Below are 19,822 nucleotides of genomic sequence, written 5' to 3'. Positions count from 1 at the left end.
TGAACATATTCAGATGCTGCATTTTGTTTTGTCTGTCTGGGTCAGTTTGACCTTCACCCTGTTTCTGTTGAGCTGTACCTGGACATTTGACTGCATCTGGCAATTAGCTATTGTATATAACTTCTCTCATCTTCTTCAAAGACTGAAAAACACCCGGGAAATGTGGACAACTGCCCAGGAGCCCTAGACTCTCAGAGGCCCCGCAAACCCAGGTTTACCTGTATCAGTTGGTTCCATATAATTATGATTAATTGCAAATTTGTTGGAAATGTTCACTCCTTCCGTGGCCGCCATTTAAAGAAAACGTTGGTAGCTACGCCTCTTCAGGTGCATTAACCAAGATGGCGACCGTTGGTGATGTTAAGCGTTTATCGTTCCACACTCGACTTTCCGCCTGTTTTGAGCCGCCACATAGTTGCATGTTTCCGTTCTTGTCAGTGTAAACACACTCAAAGTGTGAAAGTACGAGAACTGAAACACAGTAAAATCATTTAACTGAAATGATTGTTCGAAAGATGTCGCATTGCGGAGAAGAGGCGCTAATTAGCGTGTTTACCCCGGAGACAGCCCTGGACCTCTCTTCCACCTGCCCTACCTCGGCTCCGGGGGTCGCTGGGGCTGGAGTCAGTTGCTCATTGTTACACCTTGGAACCACCATGATCCTCCACCACACTAATGTCCTTTCTTAGCCCTTGCCGACTTGTGGTGTTTTTCTAAATTATGTTGTGGGTGGACGGAAAACACCTGGAAAGGTGAGTGCGCCTTGTTTTACATGTCAATAAAAGGCGGTTACATTAGCAACTTAACCCACAGAAATGTAGTTCGTTTATACAGGAATCCACATTAAATTACAATAACTCAATAAGTTCGCCCCCCCCCCCCTCTTTTTTGGGATAATTTGTTCTTTAAGTGTGATGGAGGCTGTTAGCTTAATGTTGGCTTGTTGGAAAATTGAGAAATGGCCAACATAACTGTGGCCCACCTTCTCCTCTAAAACTCAGTTATTAACACATATGTCTCGTTTGTTTAATCTGCCACAAAACGTAAAAAGTAAAAACGAACGTTTGTGGTTTTGTAGTGGTTTGGCCGTTAAGCTAATCAGTTATGCTAAACTCCATTAGCTTAGTAAACAGGCCTCTCCCCGTACAGAGAACGCCAAGAACTCAGACCACTATACTTAGTACTAGATTATAGATGTGTGAAACCTTAATTCTGTCTCTGGACCTGGTTTGGTGTGGTCTAAATGTGGGGGGAAAGCAACGAAAGCTCCTCTTTATTTGCGTTTTCACAAATAGAATAAACCGTTTATACTCAACAATTTCTCAAACTACATAAATTAAATCTGTTTACCAATAAATTAAATGTACATAGTTTCTACATAGTCACATGACATTGCAGGGTTTCCCCTATCACTGCAAGGCTTTGGTGCAGCACCCAGTTCCAAGACTTTTCCCAGATCTAATGGTTGTAGTTGGTCCCCAGTGAACTTCTTTGTCTTCAGGCTTTTTCTGGGCGTAGTTTGGTTTATTTATTATATTTTCCACCGTTTTTCAAATTTTGTACCCGCAAACAGCCACCAAATATATACACCCAGGATTTCCACAAACTTAGGGATGCATTGAATTAAGGGTTCAGTAAAACAGACTCTAGGTGTTGCACATGGCTTAAACCCTGAAGTAACTAATTACAGCTGTTTTGTTTGGTAAAATAAAACTTAATGATTGTTCATCTCCGTTTTTTACCTTTGTGTTACTGAAAAAGAGGAAAAGTCATGAAACAGACCTTTAACACGTAGGTTTTGCTTTGAAAATCAGAACCAGAAGAGTCATTTGTCTGGACACACCTGCAGCAGGTGACTGACTCAGCTGCAGAGTGTGTTGTGGCCACATGGTGGCGCTGTTGGGTGGTAGTAAACTCAGCTGTGTTGTTATTGTACTCTGGATCTGATTGGTCCATGTGCGTAAAACAGGTTTCACCCATGTTGATATTTTGGTTAGTTTTGGCTCAGCAGAGCAGTCAGTCTCTGTCTGCTCCTGGCTCCATCTAACTGGGACTGAACTGGGTTTAATGGGAGACGTTTTATCTGCTCTGCACTGAAGTTATTAAACCTAAAACCCCACTCTATCATGTCCAGCAGTATGTTGGTGAAAACCCTGGAGGACCTGAGTCTGGATCCAGGATATGTGGCGGGGGACCCCTGCCTGTCCCTCAGCCTGTCCTCCTCCGGTAGATCGAGGCAGTCTCAGCCGTACACGAGTACCCCTCACCGGGGTCCGTGGTGGCAGCACGCCGGCTCTCTGTACAGCAGGAACGGCAGCTGGGACACGGTGAGCACGCTGCCGGAGGACGCGGCGGACGTCCTGGCTAAGTGTCCGTGCCTGCCGGAGCTGGAGGAGTATCCCTGGACCGAGCAGGAGCTGCGCGAAGTCGTGCGTAAAGTCGCCGGTTGGGAGACTTCTTTCACCGCGGAGGCTGTTCACCGCCTGTCGGTCCTGCTCCGGAGGGCTCTGGTGCGTGTCTCCAGGGAGGCGCAGCGACTGAGCGAGCTCCACAGACGGTGCACACGCCTGGAGGTCCAGAGCGCGGTGAGGCTGGTGCTGAGCTGGGGTCTGGCCGAGCGGTGCGTCTCCTCGGCGGTGAAGGCCGTGTCCTTGCACTGCATGAGCTCCGGGGACACTGCGCGTCAGCTGGGGAAGTCCGCGCGCTGCGGGCTCACGCTCTCCGTGGGCCGTTTCTTCAGGTGGATGGTGGAGACGCGTGTGTCGGTGCGCGTGCACGAGTACGCCGCCGTCTGCCTGACAGCTTGCTTGGAGAGTTTGGTGGAGGAGGTGGTCGAGAGAGCGCTGGAGGCGGCGGCGGGGCTAACCGCGAATGGCGGGAATGAACGGGACGGCGGGGTCAGCTGCGGCCCGGTGACCGCTGAGGTGCTGGAGGGAGCAGTCAACAACGACCCGGAGATGTGGGGACTGCTGCAAGTCTACGAGCACCTGATGTGTGGGAAAAATGCCAATGGTGAGTTTAAGTATCTCATGATACCATTTCTGTTTACCTCAGGGAAGAAAAAAATAAACATTATTTGTGTTTTACTTGTAGTAAATGAACAAACATTTAAAAGACTTTGATTGTTGATTTTTGGAGTCAGTTTTCAAGCAAAACAATCTAGTTTCAGTCTCACATGTGAGTTCACATTGTCACATCTCTGTTTTATGTCATTTTAACTGAAATATTATTGGGCTTTGAACTGTTTATAACAGAACATACATTTTAAAGACTTCCTCTCCAGGTTCTGGGATATTGTGATCAATATTTTTCTTAATTTTGTGACATTTAATAGACTAATGAGTTAATAGAAAGATGAAAGTTCACTGCAGTCTTTCATTTTGTTAAGCATCATCATTTTGAGCTCTAGTTTATTATTGTTTATTTTCAGTCATGACATTTTAAACTCACAGATGACATGAAAACAGTCACTGTACCTGTGGTGTTAGTCTTGTTTTGTCTTGTGGGACCTGATTTTGATTCAGATGCAGAGAGACAGTTCTCAGGGGAACAATGATAGTCACATGTTCACTAATGAAAACAATCATGATCCATCGCTCAGAAAACATGTGTTATGAATTCACGTGTGTAAGAATTGATCTCACGGCGTCAGGCAGGATTCACAGAAGAGGCTGATTGTTCCTGTCGTCTTTCTGAGTCTATTCTCTGTTATTTGTTTTAAAGAGGATCCTCCCTGGATGAATATAATATATGAGGTGTTAGCATCCTCTGTAGCTTCTGTAACTAATGTAATTTGCTTTTCAACAGAGTTTGTAAAGTTCTAGCTTCTTTACTGGTCAGTGTCATATAAACTGTCATCAATTTAACAAATATAAAACAATTATATTGTTATCATGCAACATCTACACCTCCCATGAGGCCTTCACAACATGACACTGACAGCCAAGACTCCTTCCTCCTCAGTGCTGTGTTAAAGCAGGGTGGTAACACAGAGCAGTAGTGGTGCCATGAAATTGCTCAGACAGTAGTTTAGATAATAATAATAGTAGATAATTACTGTCAGTGTAAGAAGTCTACCATGACTGTGGAGGGAGAGATGGGAAACTCCTCGGACAGGAAACAGGCATTCTGGGTAATAACGGACACAGAAGATCATTCCTGATAAATGTCTGTGGCCCTGTCCTCACTGAGATCTACTGTATGTGTTCAGATTAGTTTTAGTACAAACAGGATTCTTCACTGCCTGTGTTTAGGATCAGAGGAGTGAATCAGCCTTTAGTTAAAGCAGCTGTAAACCTGACAGGACGTTTTATTTTGTCCTCACATTCAGCAGTTTTTTACTCTGGACTGCACATCCACACAGAACCAGCTGAGACTGGGTTTTCTGGTTCTGCTTCTGTAAAGATCTTTGTCCACACTGACAAACCTCAACAACAGGAAAATAGATACATCTTCTTCTAACAGTTGTTTTATTTTTACGATTGAACAATTTATTGATAAGTCTGCAAAATGCTGCAAAATAATGAAAAATGTAGTCACAACTTCCTAGATCCCAAGTTAACATAGATCACGTGACTTGCTTTGTCCAACCAAACATCACAAACCCAAAAAATATTTAATTTACCAAAACAGAAAGCAGCAAGTCCTCATGTTTTGAGAATGGAAAACAGTGAATAAAAAATGACATAAAATATTAATCAGTGATCAAAATGTTTTCTGTAGAACAAATTGACTGCAAGCAGTTTGTTCACAGTGAGGTGTTTCTATTATCTTTTATATCAGGCAGGTGTGGGTAAATGACAGAAACACTTCTGTGTCTCTGTATAATGTGACACAGTTCAACAGCAGTTCAAACAACTGAATCCATGTGTGTCAGAAACAGTTTAAATAAAACTGAACATTATATCATGAAGGAGGATTTACTGCAGGCCTGTGTTTGATGACTTAGTTTCAGTCAGGTGTTCCTGATAAACTGATTAATAAGTGTATAGTATCAATCAAAGATTAATCAAATAGCAGCCTTTATACAGGTTAGTGCAGTTCAAACAGCTTTACATGTTACCTAACATTGTAACTCTAATCTTAAACCAGGTGGATTTTTGTCGTCAGATGTCTGGATCTTCAGTAATCAGAGAAACAAGCTGAGTAAACAGCCGCTCTCCACGTCCTGTGTCCACCCAAGAGCGTCACAGAGAAACATAGATTTTTAATGTGAAACTGTTTTATTCAGTGTTTTTCCCAGTTTGATTTAACAATTAAAAGCGCTGTATACTCCACTATATACTGGTAGATAACAATAAGAAGGGACCATTCAGACATAAACACATGGAATAAAGATGCTTAGAATTTAGATTTACCACTAACAAAGTCAAAGTGTTTGGGCTCAGCCACAGTGAATAATCGTGAACATGGTAAATACAGCCCCACTGACAGGCACCATGTTTTTCTGCCTCCTCCTGCCCACTGCATTCTGGGATAGAGACCTCTACCCCCTCTTTCTCCCATGAGAGTGAACAGGAAGAAGCTGGTAAAGTAAATGAGTGAGTGTTGTTAGCCTCTGACCCACACTGCTGACACAAAGGAGCTCTGATTCCTGCTCAGGCTGTAGCAGGCCATGAGGTTCGGGGCTCCCAGGACCGTCTGCTCGGCTAAACAAACAGCCAGTGTAGCTGCAGGAGAAGGAGGGGAGGCATGGGAGGCTGGGGAGAGAGGGGAGACCAGCGGAGATAAGGAGAGACCGGGAGAGTTGAGAGAGACAGAGAGAGGCAGGAGAGACGGGGGAGACAGGGACAAGGAAGAGAGACAGCCCGTCACCCCACAACACTACACTGCTCCCTCGTTCTGGTTTCAATAAGGACACTGTGTGTCTGTCTGATCTGATGATAAAATAAATCCCAGCAGTGAAATGTGAGATCATGTTTCCAGTCTGTTAGAGAGTCCGAGCAGAAACACAGCTTGTTCTGTCGTTATCATCCTCAGATCCACAGAGACCAGGTTTACTCTGGTCCTGAGACCAGATCATATTAAATCACTGTGTTTCCTCTCATTGACCTTTTATTCTTCCTGCTTCTGTAACATCTGTAGATTTGGTTCTGTCGCATTTAACACCCTTCACTGACGATCCAGCTGTTGATCAATACGTATATTGATTGATTTAATATTTTGGCATTAGGATCCACTGTGACCTCTTCAGATTGATTGTTTTGTCTGACCCAAAGATAATTTAAAGTCTTAAGATATTCAACAATATTAAAGTTAAACTGCAGACTTTGACTTTTGAGAACCTGGAACCACTGAGTGACTGATATAATCAGATTACCATCCGTGCTCTTTGACAGCTGTTTCCTCTCTTTGCATCTTCGTGAAAAATGTCTCTGTCAACTTGAGCTCATATTGGCAGGATGGTTTAACCACTCACTACTCATTATCTGGGACAGAATAACCCACAAAACTGAGCTTTTTACTCAATAACAATCCATTTGTGATCAGTGGAGGCCAGAGGAGCTCCAGGAACATGAAAAACAACTGATGTGGAGTGAGGTTAAAACTGATTGTAATTGTTGTTGTCATTAGGAGAACAAGTTCTGATGAGGCACCATTAATTAAGCTGTAATTAATAGTTTTATTAATGTTTGGTAAATGGTTCAATTGTGCTCTCTAGATCAATTTTAAGTCATTAATAACAACTACTTTTGGTTGCCATGTTGTGGAAAATCCTCCTTTTAGAAAGGGTAATGGGTTTCTCAATTTATAATGAGCCATCAGCAAAAGTTAGTCACCCATCAATGAAATGTATTATTAACAATAGGGTTCTGTGATCCATTACTTCTACAGGTGCAGCTCTGGTTCAGAAGATAAACAGATGAATTTCCTAATGAATTATGGCCTTTTCGCACTGACGGCGTTTTTTTTTTTTCGTGCAGTTAATTTGTATGGCACTTTATTTTTTCAAACTTATATTTGAGCTTCAGCCTCAGCTTCAGTATTTTACACTTTCACATTCTTTATTCACATTGTGCTGTTTGTATAAATAGCTAAAATTACAAAGGTGTTATGTTGGAGAAGGATCTTCCACAGCCTGGTGACTCTGAAGTCTTTATTAATGACTTATAATTGATCTATACTTATTAGTAAATGGTCCTGGAGCTGTAGCACATAACGTCTCATACAGACTGAAGTACTCTGAGTACAGTAGCTGAGGTTTACTGATCTGTGAGAGGTGGCAAAATTATTACTTTTCCACAGAGTTGATGCATTAATGGTGGGAAAATGTACAGTATCCTGACAGACTGATGAGGGTACAGCTCTTTCATCAGGCTGTTAATAGGCAGTGTTGATATATATATTTCAGTGTTGTGTGGTTAGTTTGTCAGACTGAGGAGGAAGTGGAGACAGACAGCTGGAGAAAGTGTCTGATACAGAGATGGAGCAGGGAGTAGGGAGTAATCCAAACCTCAGTTAATGTTATCTCCATCTGGCCTTCATGCACAACCATAAAACAGAGGGAAGAAGTGGTTTAAGGCCTGGCTACAGTCCTGCTCGTACAACCAGTCTCAGGTTTCCCCCCTGAAACTGAAGGACAGAGCCAACAATCAGAGGATGCTGACTTTACTCTCCTCTGTGATGAACGGCTTTAATGAACCACCAGCCTCCGGTCTTTGTGACAGCAGGGACATGAGTCTCTGTTTGGATGTTTAAACAAGACGTGATCAGGCTCCGCTCTGTTGTGAACAGAACCTCATCACTGCTGACTCCTGGCTCTGTGTTCACATCTCTAAAACCCTGTGTCAACTGTGTGAGAGCCTGAGCCAACGGCGTCCGTCCACCCTGGCTCCATACGGTCCGCAGGTTTTAACCAGATTACACTACCAAAACAAAGTCTTCCCGCCAAATTCTGCCTGCGTGTTTGACATGACTCTGTGATGCTGGTCTGACTGAGAGCAGGAGCAACTGTAGGAGGTCAGCTCTCACTCTGATTATTTATTTCAGGAGATGAGAGTTTTATATCCTGCTTCTTCCTGTTGGCCTGAGTTTTGGTCACATTTGCCCAGACTGCATAGTACATCTCTTCATGTGGCGTTATTTTCTTTATACAGAAGCTAAGAGCACTTCTCTGAATGTTTGTCATGTTTATGGAAGAAATGAGTTGAAGAGTTCAGCTCTGTAAGTCTACGTACGACAGCCTGTACAGAGGACGTCATCTCTTCCATTTTCCTTCAACACCATCAGCAGGTCAAAGTCTTAAGCTGCGGTCGAATCGTGCAAAAAAAATGTATTTTTCTAACAACTTCTCCTCCACCTCAATGGAAATTCATGAGGTGAAGGGAAAATATGAAGGAGAATTGATAAGGAATTAGGAAAAGAGAATTGCTGTATTTAGAGAATCTGACTGCACTGACACTAGGCTTTTTTTTTTTTTTTTTTTTTTAAAAACAGCTTTATTTATAACGCATGAAGAGACAAACTGCTGTAGGCCGCAGTTCAGTAAGGTTTCCTGTCCAACACAGAATCACAGCTGCAAAAGGCACAGGAACATTTAACCATCAGTTACTCACAGGAAACAACAACAACAACATGAAAACAAAGATTGATATGTTGAAATATATAAACAGCATGAAAGGAAAATACAAGAAGAGAAAGTTGAACCATTAAAATAATAGGAATTGAGCGCTGGGTCCAGAGTCTTGAATTCTTATTGTCAGGGTTGGTGGGGTTTCTTTGACTTTCTGAGTTGGAAATCTGACTTCAGAGGGCGTTCCAGTTGAAACCTCTGACTAGGAACAGGAGCTGCTAGCACGGCCGATACACTCTTCAGTCTTATTTTGATCTTATTCATTACTGCCTGTTCTACTCAGCAGATTTTTATACTTGACTTTCAAACTACACTTGAGCAACACGAGAAACAAACTGGTGCCTCTCAGACTGATATTTACACACACTAAAACTAAATATATGTACACGCTGTCAGTCTGGATCAGGAATAAGACTCCCTTGGACTCTGCTGTGGTAGTCCTGAACCCTAACACACACACACACATACACACACACCACACACACACACACACCACACACACCACACACACACACCACACACCACACACACACTCACCCACCTTCACCTCTCTGTGGTTCTGTTGTGCCAACCAAACACTCACAGCATTATACCACTCAGCAGAAAAGAGCTGTTGTTTTCAGCCATGGAGACTGAGCCTCTGTTTTCATTTGAGACACACACACACACGTACACAGTCTTTCTCTGACGATGCAGTTATTCATAGGATGTTAAATGTTCTGTTTTAATTCAGCCACACATACACAAGGAGAGAGAAGGGGGGTCAGGACTACACAGGTAGGGATTAGAAAACAGTGATTTGTGCTTTGTCCGCTGCAGACTGATCTCCTGTTGTGTACCCATGAATAGATGGTTGTTCCCTCTCTCCTGTCTGTAAACACAGCGAGGTAATCAGCACCAATTATCAGCCACACTCGCCTCTTGTTGAACCAGAGGTTTCTTTCTTCAGGTCCAGACAGGAGCTGACTCTCACAGAGCAGAGGTGTGTTTCCAGGTCAGAGTGATGAAATATGTCCAGGCAGATAATCAGGGTTTTGTTAAACATCAGCCACACACAGTTGTTAATCTGTGTTGTGCTAGATGTGATACTCTCTGTTTGTGTCAGTAATAAATGTTACACTGGTTGAATAAACCCTAATGCAACATTTTGATTGGACTCCACACAAAACCTTTTATCACTGATCTGCCAGCAAAGTGCAAGGAGGTCACGTTTTCTGTTGTAACACACAGGAAAGTATTTTGTTTTAAAAAGTCATTTGAATACTGTAATTAGAGAACTGTTTGTGTTTCTGCTTTGTCTAGGAAGAAGTCAAGGCATGAAATTTGGAAGGAACCTATTTCTTGATGGGGCCTCTCAAAGATTTATAGAAGTAGTCGTCCATTCAGACATAGAGAGGTTCAGGGATGATGTATTTCTGACAACCTCTGTAGTCTCATTTAGACTCTCGTTAGCAACCGCCTTTTTTAAGACACGTAAAAGCTTCAAACATCAGGAGTGGGGGATTTACTGACAGATTTTATGTTGTAGAAAAAAAACATGAAAATGTCTTGAGCTTGTGTTAAAACCACAGACCTTATTTCAGACACTAGAAGAAAAACTGAGATATTGGCCTAAAGTCCTCACACTAGGAGGGCAAAAATACTGATCTGTAATTTTCACCCTCCCTCTAAGTCACATATCTAATCTCAGTCTCAGAATATTCAGCATATTTTAATAACCAACAATGTTTTTATAAATTTCTTCTGCTGCTGGTTTGGTGTTTAACAGTTTCTCCCTCTTTAAGTTTGTCTTCACGTGGTGAGTTCAGACTGTAAACTGATGGCAGATGATGATATTTCTCCACAACTTTAATTTCTGTGATTGGTTGAGGTCGACTCTCTTCAGCTGGGTGTGTGTTGGCTGTGGGAGGTTTCAGCTGTTTGTCACTGAAGCTGTTTCCATTGTGTAGGATCAGGAGTCAGCAAATACCTGATTCAACAGGGAAACAATAGACACAGATCTCATCAGTGTGTCTGTTGTCAGAACCTGGTCCTGTGGTTTTTGAGGGAGTTCTTCACATCAGCAGACTGTGGGTTATCATACAGATAACATGGAGAAAGCTTCGTATTAGATAAAGTCAGTAGAAATATAGACGTGAAATGTTTGGAGGGAGAGAGATGTAATGAGCTTGAACATCTCCAGATGAAATTGAACCAGGTTACATGACGTGTGTCTTAACCAGTAGGCCACAACAACACTACGGCTTTGAACAGCTGATTCTTTTTAAAACTAAAATGAAACTGGTTCATGTTCAGTTTATGGATCTTCTGATGACATGTTCCTGTGAAGACGCTGTATTATTTATACTTCACTGTATCTATGAGTCTGTGAGCAGTAGGCCTCATGAATTTAAAACAAACTGTTCTTCCTTTGTGTCTGAAAGTCCAACATTTTAGACTTTAGAGTAAGTTATTACTGGACCACAGTGTAGATTATGATGGGGAAAAGTCAGAGAATCACTCATTTTTGTCTCTCATTTACAGCATTTATATAAAAAAAGACATTTCTTATTATATATTATTAATATATAATGATATTTATCTGTTCTTAATTAACTTTAAAGGGATATTTTTCAAGTTTTTAATCCTCGTATCAGAATGGCCAAATATGTTTGTTTTAGGCAAATGTGTTTTGATTATTATTGCAACAATCCAAACCAATGACAGATACTGTCCAGAATATTCCCCAAAATAACCTCAGAGGTACCACAGGCTCAATAAATGTGCTGAGAGCAGAACATGACAAACTGATTCTCTGGATCCTGCACACTGAAAGCAAATAATCTCATACAGTGTAACTGTGTTTGATCTCTCGTGGAGGAAAATAAAGACTCAAAACAGATAAAAACAGGGTGATACAATAAATTGATTATAATAACCAGTAACTAAAGTGTGCATGTAACAGTGGATCTAGGACTCAGCTCACATAAAGTTACTAGTGCGTCACTTCCTGATTTCAAACTACAGGGAGGGCCGAGGGTCATAATCACAGAAAATGCACTAATCATCTGTCAAGAAAAATAGTGGTGTTAAAAGGAATTTGCACTAACTTATTATCCAGTTAACTTTGACAGCCCCAGTTTTTACACATTTTATATTGTTATTATCTTTTCTATCAGTTGTTTCTCTGAGTTCAGACACTGCTGTACATTAAAAGTCACAGTTTTTACAGTTGATGCTGCAGGGAACATGAACTTCTGTATAAAATGTAACAGTCGTCCATTCAGATTTTTCAGTCTGGGCCAAAGTGATGGACTGACTCACATCATCATCATCAGACCAACAGAGTCAGAGCAGATTAAGTGTAAACTTTAACATTAATACCTGTGTACTGTGTGTTCAGGTGAGCTGTCGTTGCCGGCCCATGTCAGCCCGTATACAAAGGTTCCTGAGGACTCTGTGGAGAGCAGGGAGGACGCCTACATCCAGCTGGAGCTGAGGACCCTGGAGCAGGCTCTGCTGGCCACCTGTGTGGGCAGCATCGCAGAGCTCAGTGAGTCTGTGTGTCTCTGTTTGTGTGTCGCTGCTGCCACAGTCACCTCCTGTGTTTTACTGTGTGTTTGTTTAAACTGTGACCGGTGTCAAGCTCCTGGGACTAGTCGTTAGCCGCTGTCAGACCCCCCTCTGTTACATAACAGCCTGTGGCTTGTATCCAGAAAACAAGGGCACCTTCAGGCCCTGCAGGCCACCTTAGCTCATTTTGTTAATGCTCATTACAGAAAGAAAACACAAGGTCTCAGTACCTTCACTGTTTAGACCAGTTTATAGACCTGATGACAAGAAGTTTAGCTCACAGTATGCTGTATCATTGTACGTTCATGTTGTTTTTACAGCTTCACATTTCACCATCGTCCGTACAGTTGTTTTTTTTGTGTCTTCAGTTGACAGATTACTTTCATTTACGAGATGGGTATATGTTTACTACATACTTATACTAATATTCTACATAAGATCATATTTATGAAATAACTAATGCAGCTGTGGGAACGATGAATTTCATCTCAGATTTCAGTACGGAGGTGTAAATTAACTTTCATATAGAGGTTGGAGTAGATCAGTTTTCATGTTAATGTCCCTGACAACCTCTGTAGTCTCATTTAGATACTCATTATCAACCGCCTTTTTTAAGACACGTAAAAGCTTCATACATCAGGAGTGGAGGATTTACTGATGGATTTTATGTTGTAGAATAAAACCTGAAAATGTCTTGAGCTTGTGTTAAAACCACAGACCTTATTTCAGCTGTAAGGTGTAATGAACATTACAGTCTCTAGGGGCTGCTAGCAGAGTGTACAACTTCTTGTCTCTTTTGTTTTGTTATTTACTTTATTACTTGTGGTAACATTTAGTTTTTTATTATCTGAGTGGAGTTTTCCTTCTCCGAAGTTCTGACCTGCAGGTACAGCTGTGTGATGATGATGATGATGATGATGTTGTTGTTGATGTTCCGTCTGTCCTTCAGGTGACCTGGTGTCTCGAGCGATGCACCACATGCAGCGTCTGCGCAGCTCGAGCCCCTCTGTCAGTCCCGCTCGTTCGGCCAATCAGCCGTCAGTGTCCTGGGCCCCTGATGCCCTCCGAACGCTCTACTACTTCCTGTCCAGCCCACAGATGGAATCACTGGAGAATCCGAACTTGGAGCCTCCGACCATGACGCTGACCAGAGAGAGGTGGGTCAATCAACTCAAGGTTCACTTACTGGCTTTTCTTAGGGCTTTCAACCAGACTAACTGTGTCCAAATCTTCGTCCAGGCCGTTCCTGCTCCTCCCTCCTCTCATGGAGTGGATCAGAGTCGCCACGGTGCACGCCGAACATCGCCGCAACTTATTGGTGGACAGTGATGATGTCAGACAGACAGCTAGACAGCTACTTCCTGGACTGGACTGTGAACCTAGACAGTTGAAGTAAGACTCTGAGTGTGTGTGTGTGGTCTGAAGCAGCTGATCAACTCTCCTGGATCCAGACCCAGGTGAATATCTGAGTCTCTGTCTCTCTGCAGGTCTCAGTGCTGTTTCCAGTCCTTTAAGTGTCTGGATGCTGAAGCTGCTTCAGCCAAGTTCCAGCTGGATCTGGGCTTTAGGATGCTCTCGTGTGGCCGAGCAGACCTGGTCCATCAGGCCACACAGCTCCTGGGAGCTGAGAGGGTCAACACCATGGATGACCAGGTGAGGGGGTCAAAGGTCACTGTGGTTTATGTTGTTGTAGTGAGATTGTAGAGGTCATAATCCTGATTATGTTGTGTGTGCGTGCAGGGAATGACTCCTCTGATGTACGCTGCTGCAGCAGGAGACGAAGCGCTGGTTCAGATGCTCATAGAGGCCGGAGCTAATCTGGACCTGCAGGTAAAACACACCTGCTGACTCAGCTGTAACAACACAGCTGGTTTTATTCTTCAGATCACTGAGGTGTGGTTGTGTTGTTGTTGTTCAGGTCCCAAGCTGCTCCAGCAAACACCCGTCTGTTCACCCTGCCAGCCGGCACTGGGTCGCCCTGACGTTCGCTGTGCTGCACAGTCACCTGTCTGTGGCTCAGGTGAGGGCTGATTACACGACAGCAGGATGACACAGATGAGTGGGTTGATTGTTTATAGAGTGAGTGAGAGATACTAACAAGGTTTATTTTTATTTCATTTTCTAAATTCAACTATGACCACAACCTTCAACCTCTGCTACAGTTTATAAATTATACTTTACAATAAACTTCTGATGAAGCCAGGCTAACAGTTTCCTCTTGTGTCTGTGCGTTGTCCTCTGACCATGTTGTGTCCTGATGTTGACAGCTGCTGCTGGAGGCTGGAGCAGATGTGGAGGGTGGAGCTCTGCTGGACGGTCAGGACAGCTCAGAGACGCCACTACAGTTAGCAGCTGCTGCAGGTATATGAAGACCTCACTGTGTTTGGACAGACTGAGGCATCAAAAAAAAAAACAACTGAATTGAAGTGGTGCTGATATTGCACTACAGCAAAAACAAAATAAAAAATTGTGAAGAAATGTTGTTGTCAGGTGTTACAGAGCTGCTGGCTACTGAGTGTGTCCTCTGTTATTTGTGCAGCTACTCATGATACGTCACTGTGTTGAGCAAAATGTTTGATCTTCTCAGGTTACTATGAGATGGTGAGCCTGCTGCTCACCCATGGAGCAGACCCTCTACTCAGAGTGCATCATGGGAATTCACTGACATCACCTCTGTATGAAGATATGAACTGCTTCAGCTACGCTGCAGCACACGGACACAGGTGACACTCAACCCTCAGTTTCTCGAACTACCCTGTGATATGAATTCACTGATGAATAAAACTCTTGAAACACACTTCACACCTGTAGGATGTTGGAGTGGAAGAGGAGCGTGGGTTTTTCATTTCAGAGGCATCACCTGTCCTCTCCTCTACAGGAATATTCTCAGGAGGCTGCTGCAGCAGCCTCAGCACAGGAAGGAGGACATCCTGTCTCTGGAGGAGATCCTGGCGGAAGGAGTGGAGGAGGAGGAGAAGAAGGAGGACTCCCTGAGTCCTGCTCCGAGGCTGTGTAAGGCCAGGATGAAAGCTCTGCAGCAGGCAGCGTATTACAGCGCTGAGCACGGCTACCTGGACGTAACCATGGAGCTGAGAGAGATGGGTGAGAGCAGTGAGACGACTCCATCACACACTGACATGTCTGCTTCTGATATCAGTTCATCAGTCAGCTGTCTGTTCATGTATTTCATTAATTTGGTTGATACTGAACCTAAGCAATGTTGAATATGACACCACAGGGGCCTAGGGGAAATTAAGTTGCAGTCAGGTGTTAAAAAAACACTCTCATTCCATCATAAATACAACATAAAACACAGTATAAGAGCCAAAGTTGCGAAGTGAAAAAAAGCACCGTCATCTGTACAAATTCAGCCTTCTGATCACAGTGAAGACAAAAGAGTCTTTGAGTCTTTTAGTCCTGTGAGTCTGAACTCTGTATCCTCTACTGAAGGTTGAAGCTCAGACTCTGCCGGGGATAGGCAGGACAGTCCAGTATGGCATGGGCCTTCATTATGACCTGTTGATTGTAAAAGTCAGAAAGCTGAGCTTGATTTAACTTTTCCTGGCTGCTCTAACAAGCCAACTAAGCCTGTTCTTATCAGGTTCCCAAACCATCCCACAATACAGAGGGACAGAAGAGATTCAATAAAAGTTCTGTAGAACAGAGTCACATTACTAAGTAAGTAAGTGTTTTTTTCTCAAGAAATAAAGACTTTGTTGAACGTTCTTGGAAATGGCATCTACAGTAGCCTGAAAGCACAACCTCTTGTTAAAAACATTGCCTAAATACAGTTCTACAGACTAACTATGACTGAGTCATCAGCAAACTTTATAATATGTGTATGTGTGTGTGTGTGTGTGTGTGTGTGTGTATGTATGTGTATGTAATATATATATATATATATATATATATATATATATATATATATAATTGCTCTCTGTGAGCAAATGAGGCTGAAGAGAAAATGTGCGAGTCAAGTTAAACACTCTGCTTCTACAAAGGCTCCAGTAAAATTATTTCCTTGCCTGGTTCTTTAATACTGTGACATTTCCTTTGTAACGAGCAAAATGTCAGTCACCTGTTCACAGCCTGGTGTTTCCTCCTGTGAGAGCTGCTGTATTGTTCTCAATAACCCTGAGCACCAGTGGAGAGAAAAACTTCTGACTGAACCAGTCTTAACATCCTAAGACCTCAGTGGTGCTGTGTCTCATCTCCCTGCTCTGTCCAGGTGTTCCCTGGCGGCTCCACATCTGGCTGGAGTCACTCCACAGAGCCCAGCAGCTGTGCAGGGACGAAGTCACAGTCTCCCTCCTCACAGAGTTTCCCTCCATCAGGATGGAGGACTACAGCCCCGAGCTGCTCTCCACAGGCATACCGCTCATGTTCAGCATGTTAGAGACCAGCAAGGTACAAACCAACATCTCTCTGCCCACCAGTCTTTTCTAATGTCTGCTCTGTCAGAGGCTGATTTTAATGCTAAGTGCGATTAAAAAAGTATTTTACATGAACATTACACCTGTTTGTCTCTGCAGGACTACGTGATAACGAAGCGGTTGGCGTCTGTGTTTTCTCACTGTTATGGCTCCTCTCCTGTTCCTCCGGTCCCGCCCATGGATGTCACTCTGTCTACACAGCTCGGTAACACATCGCCTCTGTCGCGTGACTCTTCATTTTCTAAATGTAACGTAACAGTCGAAGGATGACACTGATGTCTCTGTCCTCAGATATTCACTTCCTCAACAACCAAGAGATGTCTGATGTGACGTTCGTGGTGGACGGGCGTCCGTTCTTCGCTCATCGTGTGCTGTTGATGTCGGCATCTGAACGGTCTGATCTCTGACTGTAGTTATCGTCTGTTTCACATGTGATCTGATCTACACGTTGTAACTCGGGGGTTTTCATCTCTTCAGGTTTCGACGGATGCTCAGCGATTCTCCTGACGATGTCATCCACATCAGTCACATGACCTACAGCACGTTCCAGGTGAGACACTGACTCACTGTCTGTTTTCTGGTGCTGATGGGACTGAGGGCTGATGATGATGCTCATGATGAAGAGCGTGTTTTCTCTGCAGATGATGATGAAGTCTCTGTACTGTGGGGGAACAGAGGGACTGACTGTCTCGTACTCAGAGGCCATGAAGGTAAAACCACTCACCTGTCACCTGCATGAGGCTGTTACATGATGCTTTTCTCTGACAGGGATTCAGATGTTGTTGATTGTTTTGCAGCTGCTGCCTGTGGCCTCATTCTTCCAGCTCAGAGGTCTGCAGAGGAGCTGTGAGATGAAGCTGTCTCAGAGTCTGACTCTGGACAACGCTGTCAACGTCTACCAGGCTGCCAAGGTACGAAAACACAGACTGAGAGGGAAGAGCTCAGACTCTGATCTTTTCATCTGATTATTACACTAAGAATCAAGAACTTTAAGATAATACTTGAACTAAACTAAACCCAGCAGCATTCAGGCAGCTGCTGCACGTCAAAGAACACACTCATTTCCTGACTTTGCGGGTGGTAAAGAAAGCTGTGGACGAGTCAGAAACATGAGTGGAGGAGGTTTCATCCCAGTGACCACACAGAGAGGATGAAGATGCCATTTGTCTGTCCACACCAAGTCCTAGCAGGGCTAACAGGACTGCACCAAAACTAAAATCTAACATCTTGTCTTTTATGAAAAGCAATCAGGAAGAAGCATAGGCATAACAATCTAATCTGCACCTCTACATAGAAGGTCCTATGAAAGAAATCTGTGATCGTAGTCATCACAGGTTTTTGTTTTATTCACATTTTTTGATCAATTACAACACAATTAGTTGTAATGTTTAGTTTAGGCAGATGAAACATGTTTGCAGAGTGCAGTGAGCCCGCTGGTGACTTTAGGCTTCAGTCATCATCAGGAAACTCTTCAAACTCACAGATTATAGATCCTGATAAATGTTGAGATTGATCTATGATTATATATTTTGCTACATCGCCCAGCCTTACGCCTATAAATAAAGCTCTGTCTGCAGCTGATCACAGTGACGTCTCTCAGTATCTCAGAGTGTTAATGTTTGTGTCTGCAGCACCACAGAGCAACTGAACTCTGCAGGTTCTGTGAAGGATTCTTCCTCCAGAACATGGACCGGCTCCTGGACCGGGACGACTTCCACCGCCTGCTGCTGGGAGGGGTTGGTCAGGAGCTGCTCTGCCCAGGTACAGACGCCCAGGACCGGGACCCACCGGTCCTCCTGAGGGACCTGGAGGCCGCTCTGATCCACAGACTGTACAGCCTGAACTCTGCATGTCGAGAGTAGAGACACAGCGGTACGTGTGTTTGGGAACAGCAGCCATATACTGTGTTGTAGCACATGTTAGTGTAGGTGAATAACAGACTGAAAATGGACTTAAATGAGTGGTAGTTATTTTATCAACACTGCAACAGATTATTGAACTGTGAGGTTTCACTGTGTCAGGACCAGTCGACATAAACATGTAGAAAACTGTTACCTCAGGCCTTTAGTTTAAAACATGCATTTACACAGAAACTTTGCCAAAGTCTGATGTTGACTAGTTTGCCCTGTTTGTACCGAAAACTCTGATATCATCACAACCGAGAGAAAACCTGTACATCAGCTCTCAGATAAAGGAAACACCGTCAGACTCTCCAAACTCTTTAAACTATATTTTAACTCCTCAATCTTTACATTGTTCTATACTTAGCTTCAATTTTGAAATCTTTGTTTTCGAGCTTTAAAAGTGGTTAACACCGGAGGCTACGTACATGGCGTCAAGCTAAAGGCTAAAGCTAACAGGCGCTGTGTAGAAGACATGGAAATAAAAGAGCAGTAATGTTCACGTATCACAGGCTAGAGCCAGTTAGCCTTACTTTTATTGTACAGTTTTATAAAGAAAAACTAAATTAAATGGTCATTTGTTCTGACGGTTGTGTTCAGGTCTTCACTACGACAGAGCAATAAACAATAGATTCAAAGTTACATTTTTTATTTATTAGTTGTATTTTCAAAATGTTTGGGAATGAACAGAGTAGTTTAACAAATGTAATGTTAGCTAACACGACATTGGAAATATTATTGGCAGCAGTAGCTTTACTACAAGTGACTTATCTAATCACTTAAATAAGTATACTGTGTTTAACCCCTGGTCAGACCAGACCTGATTAGCCTCCACACAACATGTAACACTGGTTAACTAATGCTCTGCTAAGTCTGGACCTTGGAGGTGGAGCTAGTTAGCTGAGCATGCTAATATGCCTGTGTAGGTTCTCAGTCATCTAGGTCATGGTTGTCTTGAGTGCTAGGGTTGAAGGTAACTGTACTTCTGTTAGGTTCCTTGAAGACATTTAACCTCTCATCTGAGTGGATTCTTCAGTTGTAGACGCTGTCGTCTGTAAACGCCTCACATGAGGACAGGGTGGGTCATCGACTCTCAGTGCCACCTCCAAGACTCCCCAACCAGCCTCTAGAACTTATGAAGCCTTTCAGATGAGAGGTCACATGTCCTCAAGAATCCAGTTATCTTCAACTCTAGCACTTAAGACTAGTCATGCTAATGTTTGTAGCTCATGTTAAAGCAGATAAACACAGTTTAATCTGATCCTTGCAATTAAGCTCAAAAACTTTCTGTTGAGCTCCATGAACATGGCTGCAGCACAATGACAGATCCAGAATCTGATGTTACAGATGTTTAACTAAACAGC

The 19,822-nt window shown here is 43.2% G+C and overlaps 1 protein-coding gene across 2 annotated transcripts; it reads left to right on the top strand.

Moving 5' to 3' along the window:
* The first annotated feature begins 25 nt into the window (after positions 1–25).
* LOC108894248 (ankyrin repeat and BTB/POZ domain-containing protein 2) lies at positions 26–19,260 on the top strand. 2 transcript variants are annotated; one of them, XM_018692853.2, is made up of 18 exons: positions 26–752; positions 2,138–3,012; positions 11,955–12,104; positions 13,074–13,281; positions 13,364–13,516; positions 13,612–13,777; positions 13,865–13,954; positions 14,043–14,144; positions 14,392–14,485; positions 14,712–14,847; positions 15,003–15,226; positions 16,353–16,531; positions 16,657–16,762; positions 16,849–16,951; positions 17,035–17,107; positions 17,199–17,267; positions 17,355–17,468; positions 18,189–19,260. In XM_018692853.2, exons 1-18 carry the CDS (start codon positions 721–723, stop codon positions 18,417–18,419), a joined length of 3,105 nt encoding a protein of 1,034 aa, XP_018548369.1. In that variant the 5' UTR covers positions 26–720; the 3' UTR covers positions 18,420–19,260. The 2 variants fall into 2 exon arrangements, with proteins under 2 accessions (XP_018548369.1, XP_018548368.1); XM_018692852.2 differs by having other exon boundaries at positions 2,135–3,012.
* Positions 19,261–19,822: the final 562 nt, after the last annotated feature.

Source organism: Lates calcarifer, linkage group LG2 (assembly GCF_001640805.2).
Source record: "Lates calcarifer isolate ASB-BC8 linkage group LG2, TLL_Latcal_v3, whole genome shotgun sequence".
NCBI lineage: Eukaryota > Metazoa > Chordata > Actinopteri > Centropomidae > Lates > Lates calcarifer.
The sequence above is the reverse complement of the archived record's forward strand: the minus strand, read 5'-3'. Positions and strand labels throughout refer to the sequence as shown.

Coding starts and splice junctions, on each gene's coding strand:
- LOC108894248 (XM_018692852.2), top strand. CDS start 721: ATGTTGTGGGTGGACGGAAAACACCTGGAAAG. Junction 13,517..13,611: donor TGTGAACCTAGACAGTTGAA/GTAAGACTCTGA, acceptor GTCTCTCTGCAG/GTCTCAGTGCTGTTTCCAGT. Junction 14,848..15,002: donor GCTGCAGCACACGGACACAG/GTGACACTCAAC, acceptor TCTCCTCTACAG/GAATATTCTCAGGAGGCTGC.